Source organism: Microtus oregoni, unplaced genomic scaffold (genome assembly GCF_018167655.1).
Source record: "Microtus oregoni isolate MIOR12 unplaced genomic scaffold, Mior012 000011F_ref0000422, whole genome shotgun sequence".
Lineage (NCBI taxonomy): Eukaryota > Metazoa > Chordata > Mammalia > Rodentia > Cricetidae > Microtus > Microtus oregoni.
This window is the reverse complement of record NW_024543070.1, coordinates 7,730,371-7,748,816: the sequence shown is the minus strand read 5'-3', so window position 1 is coordinate 7,748,816 and position 18,446 is coordinate 7,730,371. Positions and strand designations below refer to the sequence as shown.

At 44.9% G+C, this 18,446-nt stretch overlaps 1 protein-coding gene across 6 annotated transcripts in view; it reads right to left on the bottom strand.

Moving 5' to 3' along the window:
- Positions 1-3,218: 3,218 nt before the first annotated feature.
- Sema6a (semaphorin 6A) overlaps positions 3,219-18,446 on the bottom strand; it is a 122,529-nt gene continuing 107,301 nt past the window's right edge. For all 6 annotated transcript variants that reach the window (XM_041659932.1, XM_041659936.1, XM_041659935.1 and 3 more), the window contains one exon: positions 3,219-4,940. In XM_041659932.1, coding sequence (XP_041515866.1) covers positions 3,739-4,940 — 1,202 coding nt within the window. In that variant the 3' untranslated portion in view covers positions 3,219-3,738. The remainder of the gene's footprint in view (positions 4,941-18,446) is intronic.

Genomic DNA, 18,446 nt, shown 5'->3' with positions numbered 1-18,446 from the left:
GTAAAAACCAGTTAGAAGTGATTTACAGAAAGAAGACTGGGCCAGACGAAGGCATCACTCTAGATGTGAACTGAGGCTTACAGCAGCTTCTCACACTCCAACTGGCTAAGGACATATTTTTACTACTGAAGGTCTCAAGTAAAATATCATAGCCAAAGACTTATTTAAGTAATCGTTTTTAGAAAGTCCCCAGAGGAGAAATCCTGACATAGGCATTTCATAACACTATGCTGAGGGGTGGGGGAGCAAGTCACCTCCCAACGTGACTTCCGCCATCTTCCCAGTTACAAGAAAGAAATGCTAACAGGGAGCAAACTCCAGCGCCCTCCACCTTATCCATATGTAAGCAGGCTGAAGTCACATCTGTGCAAGGATCTATTTTTAGTGGACCCTCCATGCTAAAAATCCTAGCCTTGATCTCTAACTATGAAGTCTACCGTAAATGTTTGATGATGAACCAACCCATAAAAAGAAAGAACACGAAATGAGCAGAGGGAGTCAGTGCGTGTTTTGCCTTTTAATTACAGAGGCTTCTGCTAACATCCTGCTCCAGGCTGGGTGCAGGCAGAGGAAACACATCAATAAGTTGGGTGGAGGGAGCAGGGGGAGGATACTGCAAAACAAATATGTTTAACTACGTTTGCACTGCAGACACCAGGTAGAGCTGGAATCGTATCCTAAAAGGGCTTAAAAAAAAAAAAAAGAAAAGAAAATTGAAGACATAAACAGAAGCATTCAGGACACAAAAGATAACGTAGAACAGTCTGGTTTTATTACTCATGAGTAACAAAGAGCCCCTTCCTTGCTTTTTCTTTCTTCTCCCCTTTCTTTTTCATTTTCTTCTTTTTTTCCACAGCATACATTAAACTGTCAGATGTTAGGGTTGTGTAGAGACGGAAGGGAAAGTGGTGACATCACAATAGTTTGTACAACTGTACAACCGATGTAAGTCCGAGTTCGTTGCGTCTACGGTGTCTAGCAGGGTGGAAAGGCACACTCAGGTTTGTGGATAAACCCCCAGCACAGGGTGAGGGCAGAAAAGGAGAGGGACACTTAAATGCTAAAGACCAGCTCGATATATGTGGTACTGTGGGATGAACACCGAAAAGGGTGGGTTGTGGGATGCAGGGATGTGGGTTTTGACGCAGGTCTCCTTAACACAGTTGAGGCAATGATGCCCATTACCCGGGGGGGGGGGGGCAATACTTTTGGGAATCAAACGTGACTGGGCACCCATCACCTTTCTGATGTTTGTATTTGCAGAGAAAAGGCAAGGGAGAGGACAGAATCTGTTTCTAGAAAGTCTTCGTGCTCTCAGGGTACAATAGTTATAGGTCAGGAACAATGACTCCACTAAAGGACAAAAATAAAGCCCAATGAGGTCTTCTGTACCCCGAACAACAGCCTCACTGATCTGCCAAGGGACTCTTGGGACAAAGGGCTGTGCACCTGTCCTCAGCTGTAAGCTCCGGGCTCCGGGCGACTGCTCTAATTGTAGACACAACACAGTAACTAACCAATTCAAATTGGTCTTTGTCAATCTTTTTTTTTTCTGAAAGTTTATTATTTTATTTTTAAGACACACTAAGTCCAGACCAAATTGGAAAAAGAAAGAGACGAAGAGACCACCGAATGAACTGTTTATATGAAAACAATGCTCATGGATTACAGTGTGCCGACAATTCTTTTGTTTGTAATGGAGTAAACAAAGGTTCCTTCTGTGTGCTTTAGCAAAAGAAAAACAAGGGGGGGGGGAATAAACAAACCACACACACACACTACCCACTCCCAACTCTCTACAAACAAACAGGTAAAGGAATTCAAAACAAAACAGAACGAAACAAAAGAACCTTTGCCCCAGAGAAGGATGCTGCAGCATCCATTGTGGTTTGCCTTGTATTTGGGGGTACCCATTAATCGCAGCAGGGACCAGCCTGCCCCATCTATTTCCTTGTTTTCTCTGTGCATTGCACGGGTGTGCTGAAGGCACAGCTTGGAGACTCCTCCCATTTGCCTCCCTAACCACCGCAGCACGTTCTTCTTCCGTCAGTGGAAGAAATGACGGCCGGGAGGGACTTCAGTCCCTTCTCTGCTGGCTCAGGAGGATGTCACCATTTTGAAATGATCTGGGAATATAAGGGGAGCACCCACAACACTGGGGGTCCATGCTTGCAGCATAGCCAAGGGGGGTTGGAGTTGGCACAATTGAAGGCATCGTGAACTGGAAGGTGTCACCCAGCCTTTGGCCTTACGACCGTCACTACTGCATTCTTTTTCCATCTGCTTGATCCAGTCTTCCAGAGGGCTGAGTGAAGGGTGGGGCTTAAATAAATATCTGCATTTATTTCAAGTAGGAAGAAAAAAAAAAAAAGGTTGATCATAACGACAGTTTACAAGTGTGTACAACCCAGGGTGTAAGGCACAAATTTACATGTGGAAAACAGGCTATTCACAGATGTAACCCACGAAACACCCATGTGACCAAATCATTAATTTATGCAAGGTAGCAGCCAGCATATTAATTAGTTCACACAGTTTGTGGATTTTTGTTTGCTGTCTCATATGCAAGGTGAAATGAGATGGGGCGGGGGCTTCACAAGCTGGTGCCATCCTGACAGTGGGAGCCTCAGACAAAGCCATGTTTTCTGCAATGGGGCATAGGTGCCATTCGAAACATTTCTGTCCCAGTAAGTAGTTAGGATCTGGAAGGATTTTTAAACGTTTTTTTTTTTCTTGGCCAGAGATCCAACTGACAAATTAACTAGGAGATTTAAATAAATATCCTCTCTTAGCACTGCCCTTTAGCTACTGACCCGATCGTCTAAACACAAAGCTCAGAATTCCAGCTCCAACTTATTTACTGAGTGAATTTATTGTAAAAATAAAGAAACTCGATTATTCCAGTTAATGGATTTCACGTTAAATAGTTTAACTTTCCACGGGTTTCTGCAGAGCTGTTCATACGGTGGCATTGGGAAGAGTCTTTTCCTTAAGGAAAAAGAAACGGGCGAACAATAAATAAGAGTTACTTGCGTTAACGGTCACGTTATTCATTAAAAGCGAAGAGGAGCAGAAATCTATGACATCGTTGCCCAACATGGCATTTATCTGCTATCACAAAGTTGTAACACTGGTGGGCATTTCACAGTATCTGCGCATAGTAAACTTCTGCCATTGTTAAAGTCTGAGTTAGAATTATCAATGAATTCTTTAATTTTTTTTTTTTTTAAGTTTTCTTGTTTTTTTTTTATTTTTTATTTTTTGAAAAACTGTGTTTGTGTTTTAAAGTTTCGAACGCTTAACCCAGTTTGGTAACGTCCCGTGAGGTCAGGGACAAAAATGTTGTTCACCCCTGCGTGTGTGTGGATGTGTGTTTCTGTGTGTGTGGTGCGTGCATGTGAGCGTGGGGTGTGCATGTGTGTTCGTGTGGCGATGGGGTGCGGATGTGCTTTTGGCTCATGTTCTTGACGATACTGAAGTCTCTTGTGAGTCCGACCTGCTGTACGATGTGGGCGAGTGTGAAGAGATAATGGAGGTGGCTGTTGCTAACCCTTCACCAAACCACATGGCCTGATTTTCAAGAGGGTCCCTGCGTCCCAGGGAGGAGGACCCAGCGTCCTCAACTCCTCCAGGGCCATCTTGGTCGGGTGGATACTCGAGGCAGTGGAGACCTTGCTGAGCTGGATGGCTGCCTCCGCCTCGTCTGATGCTTCGACGCCTGGCCCCCAACCCCAGGGATTATGTACACGCATCATTGGGCTTCATGGATGTGGAAAGGGGAGCAAAGGAGGGTTTGGGGGGTACGTCTGGCTTTAGCGAGGGGGTGCGCTTCAGCCCCGACCTTGTCAGTGAGTTGTAGGCATTGAGGCTGGGCTGCCTCGAAACAGTCACGGCCTGGCCAGGGGGCTGGGAGCTGTGCACCTGGATGGAGTCTACCCGCTGCGGGGCGGGAGGCGGGTTGTCTCCCCGGCCAAAGCTCTGGTTCCTGGAGAGGTGGGAGGAATTGGAGGAGTTAGTATTGTTTCTTTTGAGAGTGGTGGACTGGTGGCTTCTCGTGAGCGAGTTCGTGGGGTAGCTCCTCTTATACTCAAGCCCGTAGGAGGAGGAGTGATGCATTTCCAGCCGCTTGCTGAGGCCGGTCTGCGACAGTGAGGCTCCCGGGGGGCCCAAGGAGGCCTCGCGCTGTGGAACTTTGGGGGGCAGGTTGTCCAGGTTCTCCACAAGGTTCACCCCGTGGTTGGGACTCTTGCTGCTCAGATGCTCTTTGATGGTCTTATACTCCAGAGTGGCAGCCTGGTCCTCCAGAGCCATCTGAGCCACCACCTCGCTCATTTTGGGCTGATCCACATACTCATGCTGGTAGCCCTGTTGCGTGATGGGCAGGACCACCACGCTGGGGATGTGGCTTGGGGAGGCCCGAAGGGGCAGGTCCGTGGGAATCACAGGAGAGCCCATAGGGGGCATGTCCTTGGTGCAGGCATTGATGAGGTTCTGGTTCCTCTCCCACTCGCGGCTGCCGCGGTTGGGCTTCCGCTTCTGCTGCAGCGTAGGGGTGGATTCTGGGGTGGGCAGGGCGGTGAGGTCTAGGTGGTGCTGATCAGCCTTGATCAGCATCTTGGCCGTGTTGCTAGGCGTGGCCAGCTTGCCATTGTGCATGAGTGGCGTGAGGATGGCCTCGGGCTTTGGGTCTTTGGACTGGGTGTCCCCAAAGAGGCCACTGAGCTTGGTGACACTGCTCATCGATCCCCGACGCGAGTGGGTGAGCTCTTTCTCCTTGCGCTGCGCTACTGTCACATCTTTGCGCCGGTGATCACACACACAATACACGGTGATGCCTGAGAAGACGGCCCCCATGACAAAAGCCAGAATGACTGCAATGGCCAAGAGGGTGACAGGAACGAGCTGGTCGTTGCTTTTGAGGTAACTTTCCCGAATCACTCCTGTAATAGACACCGCACATGGCATTAAGAAACAAACAAACGAACAAAAATCGTACTGTGAGGCGTACTGGTGGTCGGCAATCACACTGTTAATTCATAACAAAAATAAGTGTCAGCAGCACCTCTGCATAGCTTGTCTTCAGGGTACAGCTTGCCAAACATTAACTAATTAATCCTCCCTGCCCCCATACCACCCTAGCCAGCCCTGGGCCGTATGTAAATTAATTTTATTTGCTGTCCTCTTGGTGGCTTTCATTCTCTCTGGCACGCGATTTTTCAACTTCTTTCTAAGGAGGATGGCAGGTTCAAAATTTATTTATCTGTCTTTTCCTTTTGATCTTTTGCACCTTCTATAGAATTAGAATAAATGAGCTACTTTGAGTCAGGAAGAAGCGGCGACGATTTTATGCATGTTAAATGAACAAATCACATAACAATTCCCGCTTCCCATTCAGGCTTTTCTGAGGACTACCTGCGACAACAGGGGCTGTCTGTTTCTGAAGCAACAAGAGGAGAGAGGGTGTATGTCACCACAGTGAAAAATAGCTCAAGCTTGCAGGTGACAATATTTACATTTATTTTGCATCAAAAAGGAAAACCCCGGCACTCAATTTCAGGTAAATATGCAGCAGAACGGAAAGAATATTTAAATCAGGGGCCCGCTGCGGGCTTGTAGAGTGTCAGGTCCTATTATTACTCTTAGGGTTTTGCTGTCACCACGAGATTCTTCAGCAGAGCTGATCTTGTCGATTTCATAAAAATTCAGTGGCTACCCCCGTCTATTATTTTCTACTACATTAACCAAGAAGCCTCATTTCTGGGGGGGGGGGGGGAGAGGGGGGGCGGGGACTTGCTTTTTCTATCCTGCTTAATCAGCCACCAAGCTGAGCGGCTCTAATCAAATGCAAAAACACTGAAGCTTTTATTTTTTAATACCAAGTGTGAACAGACACCACAACCCTCAGATCCTAAGTGCTTGATGCCGGTAGCTAAAATAAAAAATAAAATCCCCAAGACTTCCGTCCCTGCCTCTGGAGAGCGAAAGAACACGAATACATTAGAGGTACCGCGTGAGGAAATGTAAACACTGTTCCTATTATGGAAAGACGGCAAGACATAAAAGGTACCTTGTCTGGTCTCTGGAGACACATTTTTCACCTGCTAAACCAACTCTTTCTGGAATATGTTTAATGTATTTTGCTGGCAAGTGTAAGTGGCATTGAATTAAAATGAAATGAAATAAAAATCTATCCATCCCCAAACTCATAACACTCATCCCTTAAACTTCTGCTGATTGTCGCTGTTAATGTTTGAAATGTCACAGCCCAGACCTAGAAGAGACACAGCTCTGTCAGGAGAGGGTGTCTACTGAAATATTTTGATTCCTAAAGTGATGGTTTAGAAACCCAGAGGATCTAGCTGGAAGATCATGCTTCTCTCCCTAGCATCCTCTTCAATTCTGACATCACTGGGGCTTGCTGGGGGTGGGACGAGGCTGACTGTGCTGTGACAAAGGATTGGGACTTCCAGTGGGAGTAAACAGAAGTAGCAAACACCTTTTAAGAGGCAAAATTTTATGATTAAACATATACCCATGGTGATGAGGGGTCGAGGTACCCCATGGAAAACAAGTGGAAGATGGAAAGCTATTGAATAATTTCCTAAGGTGGCACTTTTCAAATATTTCCAGACTTATCTTCAGAAGCTTTTTAAGGGGTAAGAGCCAAAAAAGGGAAGGAGGGGAAACACACACACACACACACACACACACCAAAAAAAAAAAAAACCCAGCAAGGAAATGTGGTTCTAACTCACACATTATATGTGTGGTGCTCCCCAGACGATGGGGTGTCTTGAATTCAAATGTTTTAATACCTACACCTGAAAGAAAATGTGAACATTTCTTTCTAAAATTTGCATTTTCTTATTGTTGTGTTAAAGTAACAACTGATTTTCCCTCAATTTTGGCTGTATATGGAATTCTATTGCACACATTCTTGACTCCCTACCCATAAATGCACAAATGAATGTGCACATCTGTGAAGAAAATGGCTTCCTTCTTTCTCATTGATGTGGTGAGCTCCACAGTTCTAGCCATGGCGAGACTCCCATCCATACAAGGTGGTGGGTGGACGTTCTCACCACAGCGGGCGTTTCCCAGAGTCCCTTTAGGTGCTCACGTTTCGTGGGGATTATCTTCCCAAGAAGTGTCTAATTATTAGAGGAAGCTGCCTACAATGGAATTCGGTGTTCTAGAACTTCAATAAATGGCTATTTGTCTAGATTCTCAACCTTCCTCCCGCTGCGACCCTTTAATACAGTTCTTCACTTCATGTCGTGGTGACCCCCAACCATTGCTATTTCAGAACTGTAATTTTGCTACTGTTATGGGTTGTAATGTAAATACGCGCAAGAATGGTCTTGGGGGACCCTTGTCATGACCTCAAAGGGGTCATAACCCACAGGTTGAGAAGCTCTGGTTTAGAAGGTACAAGAACTAAAGCTGAGTGTTGAGACCAGATATCAAAAGAACTCCCCATTTAACATCTTCCCCCAAATGACACAATCACCAAGTGCAGTGTGTTTTCTTCCATGACAGCAAGCTTGGTGATGAGTGAGAGGAACACAAGGAAGCTGCTCCCTTCACCACGTAAGTCTAGATAGGCAAACTAGTGAGTTAGAAGGCTAGTCCCAGGAAATAAGGATCTTTGTTCTGACGACTTGCAAACCAGAAAGCCATCTTCTAACCAGAGCATCCTAACTAGCCGGGTGCCATTAGTCCCACACCTCTGCAACCACACATCCCGTATACAAAGTACCACCGCGCCCGCTCCTCCTTCTGCAGGTGGCCCTTTTATAAGAGGGTGGACTCTCATCTCAAAATGAGTTCAACCCCTACCAGCCAGCCCCTTGCCTGTTGACATGATCTCCCCACCATGCAGGGAGTGTGACTTTAGTACAATAAGGCTAGAATAACTCATTTATTTCATTGGGAGTTCTGTGCGATTACCACATGTATCCATTGCTTCTTATCCATAATTTCAGCTCCTAATACTCTTCTGGGTCGAAAGGTCTTCAGTTGTCTGATACTCATAGAAACCACTTACTCTTTCACCAGCAAAGACATTTTTAGCTGATGACATTTGAGTTCAGATTTCTGGTTGTTAACAAGTCAGGTTAGGATATGACGTCTCCGGAAAATGGTGTGATGATTTTCTCATTTTGCTGTGTAAACAGTACCAAAACCAAAACCAAACAAAAACATTTCTGTATCTCTTCATCTTTTAGGTGACTAAAGCCAGGAGTTGGAGTGGGACTCTTTGCTCATCTGTTTAGACAAATTCAAAAACCCTAAGCTCCATGTTCAAAACAGATCAGATATTAAATGGAACAGGAAGCTGGGAAAGGGGATTTTATTTTTGGAAATATCTTCCAAACTTAAAGATTTCGGTGTACATCATGAAAATCAATAAAGGAGTATTCACGGCAATGATCAAATTAACTTTGCAATCTAGCCATGTTGAAGGGTCTGGGGGTGGGGCTGATTCAAGCAGCACTACACAAGACCTCAAAGTGTCTGGATCATGGGTCCTCACCCGTAACATGACTGATGACATTTTGGAGAGTGGCTTAATATCTTAGTTTTCCATCTCTAATGTGTAGTCAACACTAAATGTCAGAAGGATCCACAAAAGGTAAGTAAGCGGTGGGTTGGTGGCTCTCTGAGGACGGAAAGTCACAGCAACTGAGCCTGCCAGTTATCCCTCTCCCCAGGGAGGTAGGCAGACACATCCTTCCTCCTCTGTATGCTGTCCAAATGTGGCCAGAGATGTGAGGAGACTCAAGGCAATACAAGAGAATGTTTTCATTTCAGGATAGCTTGTAGAACCCTAACTTTGAAATAATTAAAACAGCTGAAAAATGTTGTGCAAACCCCAGCAAGGACAGTGAGGTGCCCTGTGGACGAACAATTCCATTCTCAGCTCCTTGAAGCAGTACTGTGCTATTTGCACTTGTCACCCTGGCCTTCCCTAGGACTCAGAGTTATGTAGTTTAATAAGTGACCATGGAACATACAGGTTTTCAGTACATTAGAGACATTTTAAAACACATTTCTAAACCTTGAGATCCATCTTCGGAGTGACTATCTAACCTTGATTTGGAAGACTGAGAAAGAAACGATCTTCAATTTTGAGCATTTTGATAATAACAACCATCAGACAAATAGAAAGAGATCTATCTATAAGGGTACCCAGGCATTTTCTCAAAACAATAAGAGGAGAAACTATAATAAATGGAAAGAAATTGGCTCTGGGATAATTCCAAAGGAGCCTATGAGGGTGACAGGGTGATTTGTGTCAACTGATGCTCCAGGGAGATTGTTTAATTTGAAACAAATGAATCTCTGCAAAGGGTGAAGGACCACAGGCTGGAGCTGGAATGAGCATCCATTGCTTCGGCTACTGCATGGAAACCTGGAGGTATGACAGTCTCACCTGCCCAAGTGTCCCCACATGCCAGGAGGAAAAGAATAATTGACTTCTCCACTCTGGGCCAGTGTCATGCTTTCTATCCATCCCTGGGACCTCTGTTCTCATCAGTTGAAAGTAGGGCATTAGGAATGAAAACAGCATGAAAAATGCTTTGCATTGATTCCTTAACCACCAGCTATTTCTCACCAGTCACAAGGTGCTAAGTGGGTCTTCATTTCCACCTTCCTACTGCAGGAAGCAAGGAGCACAAAGGCATACGGAGCTCTCTGAAACCACGCCTTAAATTGGCAGAACTAAGGAAGGTAGATTTTCTGTCCTTTTTTCTTTTTTGAAGGGAGAGTTTTCGGGTTGCCTGGAGGCCTCGGTAAGGGAATTAGAGGCCAAAGCAATGAAGGAAAGATTATGAATGATACCGCCCCGAGGCTCTGTAACACACGATTCAAAATCAGAGCAATTATAGATTGTAAAATCAAAAGGAGCCCGATACAGTTCCGAATTGTCCCATAATGACCTTGCACATGAATTCTGAAATGTCAGCAGCCCAGTTCTCTGCTTAGGAGAGTGGCTTTGGTAGGTAGCTCCGCTTATGTGCCTGCCTCTCCTGTGCACCGGGCTCTAGGACAACACAGTCCAGACAGGGTGTTCTCTCCTAACTCGGGTTAGGCTGAGATTCTCTTGAGGTCTTTCTTTCCATCCTCCTGATATTAGCATTTTTTTTTGGCTGTCTTTATCAGACATTTCCTGCACAGTGCTGAGAGGCGTGACTGAGGCACAAGCCAGGAAGAAGACAGATCTTGCACTTGACTCCACCCGAAGTATAGAAATAAAACAGCCTACTCCAAGGCTGACCAAAAGCTTTAACAAGGAGATGAAATTGAGCTGAGCCTTAAAGACATGTAGGGCTGTAGAAATGCAGGAAAAAAATGGGGCAAATGAAAGGTGACAGCTGTATTCAGCAATAGGGAAGATGCTAACTCCCTTCTGGTCTCTTGCACTTCAGTGTGGCCCATCCTGCCGCACTGTCCTTTGGTACTGGAGTTTCATAAACCTTTTCCCCCCTCTGTCTGGGAACGTCTCCCACCTTCTCACACATGTGGCTCCATTATTAGAGTCTGAGCTCTGATGGAGAAGAAGTCCTCACACTGGGCACGTCCGACCCAGTAATCTGGGGCTATGCTCCTCTCTCCTGTAATCATCATCGACAAGATGCACCCTTGATGCTCATCTTCCTAAGAAGGATGGCCTAAGAGAAATGAATTCATCCCTTAGTCCCGGGAAGAACAATGTCCAGCAGGGATCTGTTGAACCGACTGTAAACAAATGCTTGCGTGAAGGAATACAGCTGGAGGAGAACAAGGCAAACAGAAGCAACAAGCATTTGGGAGAAGGATTTGAACAGCCTTGAATGACTACAGAAAGGTGTTTAGAAAATCTGGCAGTCTTAGAAGGAAACTTCTTTCCTCTTGTCAAGGGAAGCTGCCTCTAAGCTTGCTTTGTTTTATATTGAATTCATTACTGAAAAACTACTGGCTTACGAAGAAACCAGAGCCAAAAGCATCAAAAGCACAGCTATCATATTATCATCATCATCATCAACATCATCATCATCATTCCTTTTAAAAAATTAAAATGCTTTGTCTTCAAGTGTACCTATTACCTGCCCCTTACGCAGAGACCTGGGAGATACTACAGGACCGATCAGAACAGACAGAGAGATAAAAGAGGTTCTGCTTGTTAAGCTAAAAACCTGAGCCCGCTCCAACCCCTCCAGTGACCTCTCTCCCGATCTAAGATGCAGGCAGCCGGGAAACTCGAAATGGTTAAGTGAGTACTTTAGCCTCTCACCCTCGTTCAGTGGGCTGCCTGTTTGGGAGCTGCGGTGGGATGATGGATGTGTCTGTCTCCATAGCGAAGTGATTAATAGGCATCTGTGTCGAGCGGACCCGGGGACCACAAAGACAACAAAGCTTTTCTCTGTCCTTTAGAGAAATATGCAAAGGCGAAAAAGAGGATGGACATTTCCTCCATCGTCGAGCCAGAGGGGGTTTGTGTTGGGTATAAGAACTAAGAACGATGGCAACCCCCCCAAAAAAAGCCCCAGAGTCGAATCCCCTAAAAATAGACTCTCGGCTCTGCTTTATAGTAAGACAAGCCTGCAATTTCCTTGAAATCCTCATAACAACTTGAGTGAATAGAATCTAACAACCCAATTTTTCTTGTTTGAAAATCTTATTGCAACAAACTGCCAGGCTCAGAGCCCTCTAAGGCAATCTGAATGAATGGACCAAGTGAGAGCCAGCAGTACCAGGGCTAACCACACAGAGACCACTGTAATCCCCGCGAAGAGAGAGAAGCAAGCAGCAGGAAAGCCTCAACTGCAGACAATCTCTCCTTGGGGCCACACCCCACCCCGTGGGGATGACCACACTGAAAACGAAATGAGAGCTTTCTGTGGTTATCTTGGCAGGAAACCCTGTTCTTCTTGTCCTGGGGCCTAACGTTAACCAGATGGTTTGGGATAGACTGAAAATGCCAGCAGCCCTGGAATTGGGCTCAGAATTTATAACTCAGACTTTCCTTTTATTTCACCCCCCCCCCCCGCCCAACATGATACAGATTAGGCATCGGGAGGAGCCACAGTCTTTGAGATGTCTAAAGTTAGTGACTCTCCACGCCTGAGTATGGGCAGCCTGCTGTCCTGACTAGATAGTAGTTAGGACTCACACATTGAAACGGTGCTTGCTGCGGTTGACTGCGCATGAACCCGCTGCCAGTTCTACCACTTCTGAAATGGATACAATTTTGGCTGGGATGCCTTCATGGGAAGAGAAAGGAGAGCAAGCGTAAAACTCATTCAGCTTCATTTTCCCCGAGAATGCCGCCCTCATTTTCCCCTGTGCTTAGTTCACGCATCCTCTGAGGCTCTGCTGTTTTAGATGTGACCTTGCCAGTGGGACTGCACATTTAGACAGTAGACTAGTGTCTTTGTCAGATAGACAGTCACAGTAGAATAATTTTTAAAGCCACGCCTTGGAATGTTGGTTTGTGGGTTCATGCCTTAGAAGTTATTGTTCCTATAAGTTTAGTGATTATTTTAGATTTAAAAAGTTTTTTTTGCACAAAATTAATTTTATTATTCTTAATCATGTGTGTGTGTATAGGGGTATGTATGTACACATTCATCCTGGGGTCAGTGGAAGGTAAAGGCATTAGATTCCCACTTCGGGCTAAAGTTTTGAGCAGTGTGAAGCTGCCTGGTGTGGGTGTTGGGAACTGAACTCTGGTCCTCTGAAGAGCTGTATATACTCTTAACAGCTGAGCCATCTCTTCAGCTCCATTTGCACAATTTTCAAGGTTTATTTTCCTGCCCTACGGTTTTCTTTCTAAGGGAGATTGTGATCTTTAACATGTACACGATCCCTGAAATCAGACCAACCGTCTCATCTTGTCTTCTTCCTCTGCCTTATAATGAAGTATCAGAATGTGAAGGGGGGGGCGGGAGCTGGGTCTCCTTATAACACTGGGAAATTCAGGCAATTCTTCGTTTGGATTATGTGTAGGGCTTTGAGTTTTCTCAACAAAGTAAACATAAATGAGAGGGGAGAAGTTTGCCGTAATATATTCCAGCCTCCGAGAGGAAACCGAGAGGAGGCACCTAAGAACATTAACTATGAGACCTTATAGACCTGAGTTCGAGATGCGGTTCTGAGTTACCGCTCTGTGGCCTGTGGACATGTCTCTCCACACCCAGCAACATGGGCTAGAAGATGAGGGCTAGTGAAAGGATGAAACTGGCTAAGCAGATGAACACATGGAGAGCACTGGCCTGTTGAGGAAACACACACAGCAGTATTTCTAGAATTCCGGATGAGTTGCCTGCTTTGAGTAGGGTCCGAGATAGAGTACCGTAGAGCACACTTTGATGCAACCCAACTGTATTAGTCAAGAGTGGAGAGATACAAGATGAAAATATATGGCCCCGACTCTTGGCAAATGAGTGTTCAAGAGACCCCCTCAGCACCTTGAACAGTGTCATGAGTGAGTAACACCCAGCATCAGCATCACCTTGAACTTGTTAAAGACATAACTTTTCAGGTCTAGCCTAGACCCTCCTCTGAATCAGATCTCAACTGGGTCTGACACTGGTCATTCTTGAATTCACTAACATTTCTGAACCCCGCCTTCGATGTCATCCGCAATGTTTTAGAAAACACATCTTCATGATGTAGCTCTGAAGCCCTACCGCAGACACATCCGAGGCAATGGATTTTTAAAAATGGTTTACGAAAAATATAAGTAAAGGAACCAAGTATGCCTTGGTGTTCAAAGTGCCAATCTTTAGGTTACATATGCCATTTATTTACTCTGATTAACACTAATGTTCTGACCAAGAAGAAAAAAGTGGTGCTATTTCATTGGAAAATAACCAAATCTATCATATCTTTTCCATGCACAAATTTCTCTCATCTTTTCAACGGCTTACTTTTATTATTTTTATTCATGTGTGTGTGTCTGGGGGGCACAAGCATGCAAACACCTGACAAAAATATTACATGTGCCTTAAATTATGCCATTACAGTCATAACACCACATAAAACCACCCAATTGTTAGTCCCATGGCTCCTGGGAAGATGCCCGTGGCCTCCAGAGGCCCTAACATGAAGACATGATGTGCCCATCTCTATAGTAGGGGCCGTTTGTTATTGATCAGAATTACATAACTCAGATGTGTCCCAGATTGGATCAGCCCAGTTCTCAGGGGCAGAAGAGAATGCTTCTGAGTGCCCAGATTCGAGTAAAGTCACCTCCTTTATTGGACCACATCTAGCAGCACCCCAAATTAGCTCCTTAAACTCTACCCATAACCACAGAAAATTGCTCAGGTCATATAAAAAGTCTTTCCCTCTACCTCTACGTGACTAGACACAAGAAAAAGAATCCAGGAAGGCTCTCTGTCTTTATATTTTTTCAATTGAAAAGAAGGAGCTTGAGTTCATGTTTCATTCCAATGCTAAGGTACAGCTTTATGATACCAAAAATGCCCAGCATGGCAGTGCACTCAATGGCCCTTGGCACCTCGGGTCTGTTAAGGGGAACCGAATCTGAAAACCCATAGAAATGTATGACATTTTAAGTTACATTAAACTTCTGCTGTGTGCTTTTAAATCACAGAGTGTGAGGCCAATCAGCACTTGGGGTGTATTTATTACCCTAACAAATGTCAGATGATTGTGTCCAGCGTTATCCATTATTTATGGATAACAAGAGGCTAAAGGAGACTGCAAATGACATACTTTAATATGTTTAAAAGGTTAGGCATAATACAGTTTACAGCTCTATAAATTTCTTGACACCATTTTCCCCTCTGAATAAAGCATTGTCGGTGACTGTCCACGTGGAACTCCTATTATTTCCATACCATTCATAATAATCGCCTCTGACTCCAGTGAGGCAATGGTAGGCACATGCTTGATAAGGAACACATCCTTGTAAAAAATGTGAACTTTAAAAATTCCAATTACTCCCTTAAAAACGAACCGCTTCACGCAGATAGCTCCCAAGCTATAGACGTATAAGAGATTAAGAGATACTAATTGAAGATAACCAACCTTCACATTGTCTGTAATGGGCTGTCTGGCACTGATGAAGATCCCATCTAACGTGTGCCCAGCGTGTGTGAGTTGACCCACCTAGGTTTCAGAAACTTGCTTCAGGGCCTTGCCGAGGTTTAAAGAGCTAAAGACATTTACGTCTGATGAAGTTCGCGGGGCTGCTGACAGTGCTCTTTGCAGATCTTTGCTATGACTCTGAACAGCCTGGATCTCCCCGGCTTTCGTGTCCTTTCTCTCTGGGACAGTGGTGTGTGCTATACATTTGGGGACAAGCCCTACAGAGCTTGAGGTCATTCTCATGTGTATCTAGACAAAGAGAAGCCCTCCTTAGGAAATCACCCATTTGACTCGGCCCTCTGCAGACCAGTCTGCCTTCAGAACAATGAGGGCTGCGAAGCGAGCTGTCTTAAAAGCCTTAAAACTAACAAACTACACAAAACTAGGCTCTGAGTAGGTGCTGAAAGCCAGTGAGCATTGTTTTTCCATCCTTACAGGGGACCCAAACTCTTAAATTGACTCTTCACAATTTCATTAGGAAGACACAACGGAATCTATGGGAACAGAGTGCCATTGAATCAATTAAAGAGCAAGTGCGTAGCTGCTCCAGATGTTCTGTTAATAAGATCATGCCTAGCCTGGTCCCTGGAGTCCTTGAAAGTTCCATTAAGCTGTCAGAAAACTTTGTCATTGTGTGTGTGTTTGTACAAAAAATGGGAAGAGAGTGGGGAAAAAAAACAAAAGGAGAGAGTGCGGGGAAGGGTGGGGTAAAGTGTCATGTCGGGAACCGTTGGGCCTGAGAACACAGATACAGAGGAAAGGCAAGAAGAACAATTGGACGGTGAATTTTGTTTCTTTAAAATATCGCAGCTCAAGCTGCTGTTTTGAGTAAAAGCTTAAGCCTCCCTAATCATAATTTAAGACCTTCATTTTGGAAGAAAAATGAATGGTAAATGGAAAGGGGGGTTTAGTGGGTGTCTCTAGAAAATTCCAATATTGGCATACTGATTCAAGCAGGCAGGGAGATGAAATAGCTTTTGCATGGCTGACATTTAACTTTTTTCCCCCCTCTCTACCCTTTCTACAATAATCTCATCAAGACCTTAGATGAATTCAGCTGGTTGTCAAGAGGATAGAGAATTAATTAGATCAGATCTACATCCTTGCCTGCACAGCCGAAGGAACAATTGCACGGTCTGCATGGGATTCTCAGCCCGAGCGTCCTCCCTGACAAATGTGCCCAGGAAACCCCACATCTCCCACCCCAAGGCCCAGGCGTTAATTGTCCACAGCACCACTTTTCTAGGTCCTTTGACACCCCAAGTAGATTCTCTTTCTGGTAGTAGTAGAATAGTATTTATTACTATTCCAAAGCTAAAGGATAGCACATTGGATTACATTTTCACTTTTTTCTTAGCCTCTCATGACTTAAAGTTCTGTCATGGGTGAAACGTTATACACCACATATTCCGGTGCCTCACAAAAGGGGCAGAGAACCTAGTTTGGAGTTCCGCTTGCCAGGGCTTTACCTGGAGTCAAGTGCTTACCGTGGCAAGGAGCATCTACCGGGAAAAACGTCAGGAATAAGCAGTAACAGACACGTTAGGACCAAACTTTATACAGAAATCCCTCCCACAAATTCATAGAATAATTGTAATCCAGAATTGCACGTGATCAAACAAGCAGGCGGGTATAGGTATCATTGGCTAATCTACCTTTGTCTTCCTTTGCTTTCCTCCAGTCTCCACCTCCTGCCATCCTTCATCCTGCCCCCGCTGCCTGCCAGAAAAGCTGAGACAACTTAGCATGGCACTTAGGGCACCGTGCTCTTATTTGATCCGAGCTCACATTCCAGGCCTTTATATTCTTGCTCACTTTCGTCACCCCACGTGACATGCCTCTCAGTGACTCACTCAGTGCGTGAACAACTTTGTGACTTGACCCTTCAATTTGTTCTCCTGGCAAAAAAATTCTTTCCCTTCTTCCGTTACTGACATCCAACATTTCCTTCAATGCTTTTCAAGGCCTTTCCCTAGTCTACCCTACTGGGAGGCAGCCATGGCCTGTCTTTACCCCACCAGGGCTCTGTATTCCCTTTCATCCTTGACTTCTCTTACACGACTTCCCCTCTGTCCCACCAGAAGCTAGCTGTGACTCTCACCACTAATTGTGAACTGCTTCCGTGCAGATTCCTGTCAAAGTCTGTATCTTCAATGGACAGTGGGGGTGCACGCCTTTAATCCCAGCACTCAGGAGGAAGAGGCAGGTGGATCTCTGAGTTCGAGGACAGCCTGGTCTACAAGAGCTAGTTCCAAGACAGCAGGGGCAACACAAAGAAATCCTATCCCCCAAAACAAACAAACAAACAAAAACCAAAAACCAAAACCTATGTCTTTAACATCCAGTACAAGACTTACATCCACACATGGATATTTGTTGAATGAATAAAGAGGAACGCTTCTATGTTTTTCCTTCGTTTGTTTTTTGTTTTGTGTGTGTGTGTGTGTGTGTGTGTGTGCACGCATGTGTGCTTGGGAAGGCCAGAGGACAGCCTTAGGTGTCATTCCTCAGGATGCCAGGGATCTTTTGTGGGTGTACAAACACGTGTCCAGTGCTAGGGTTACAGGTACAAGCCACCATGTCTAGCTGTCTATGTGGTTTCTAAGGACTGGAATTCATGTTCTCAGGCTTTTCCGCCCATACACTTTAACGACCGAGCCTTCCCCACAGCCCTAAGAAAGTTGTCCTTTGGTCTTTCTTTGTGACTAAGGCTCTTGTCACCACTACAGAACCATGATTTTCTAGTGCTTTCTCAGTCTCAGTCCCCCACAAACAGATACGAAAGTGAGACCAAACACCTGTGTGGATCATATGGCAGCTGACGAAAACTTTCATGCTAGATAAACTTCAAAACAACAAGGTTATTAACTGTCCTGCTTGGCAGCAATTCTATTTAAGAACCTTCCTCAGATAACAGTGCTAATTGGAGCGACTTTCAGTGGGTGTCTATTACCAATATCATGTTTCTGATGGATATGAAAATTTTAGTGATTATTTTCTGAAATCAAATGTGATAAAACTATCAGAGAATTTTTTCTTTACCTTTTCCTTTTTTTTTTTTTTTTTTATTGGTGTGTGTTTCTCTGTGTAGCCCTGGCTGTCCTGGAACTTGCTTTATAGACCAGGCTGGCCTCAAACTCTGAGATCCGCCTGATTCTGCCTCTAGAGTACAGGAATCAAAGGCTTGGGCCACCATGCCTGGCTACAGAAGGAACTTTTAAACTGAGTTTCTCTTATATAGTTTATTCTAAATTTCCAAGTGTGGTCCAGAGGCCAGTTCTGAGACCAGCTCTCAGATCTCGTTGAATAAGTCACCAGCAGTGCTTCCTGAAGGGAAACATGGT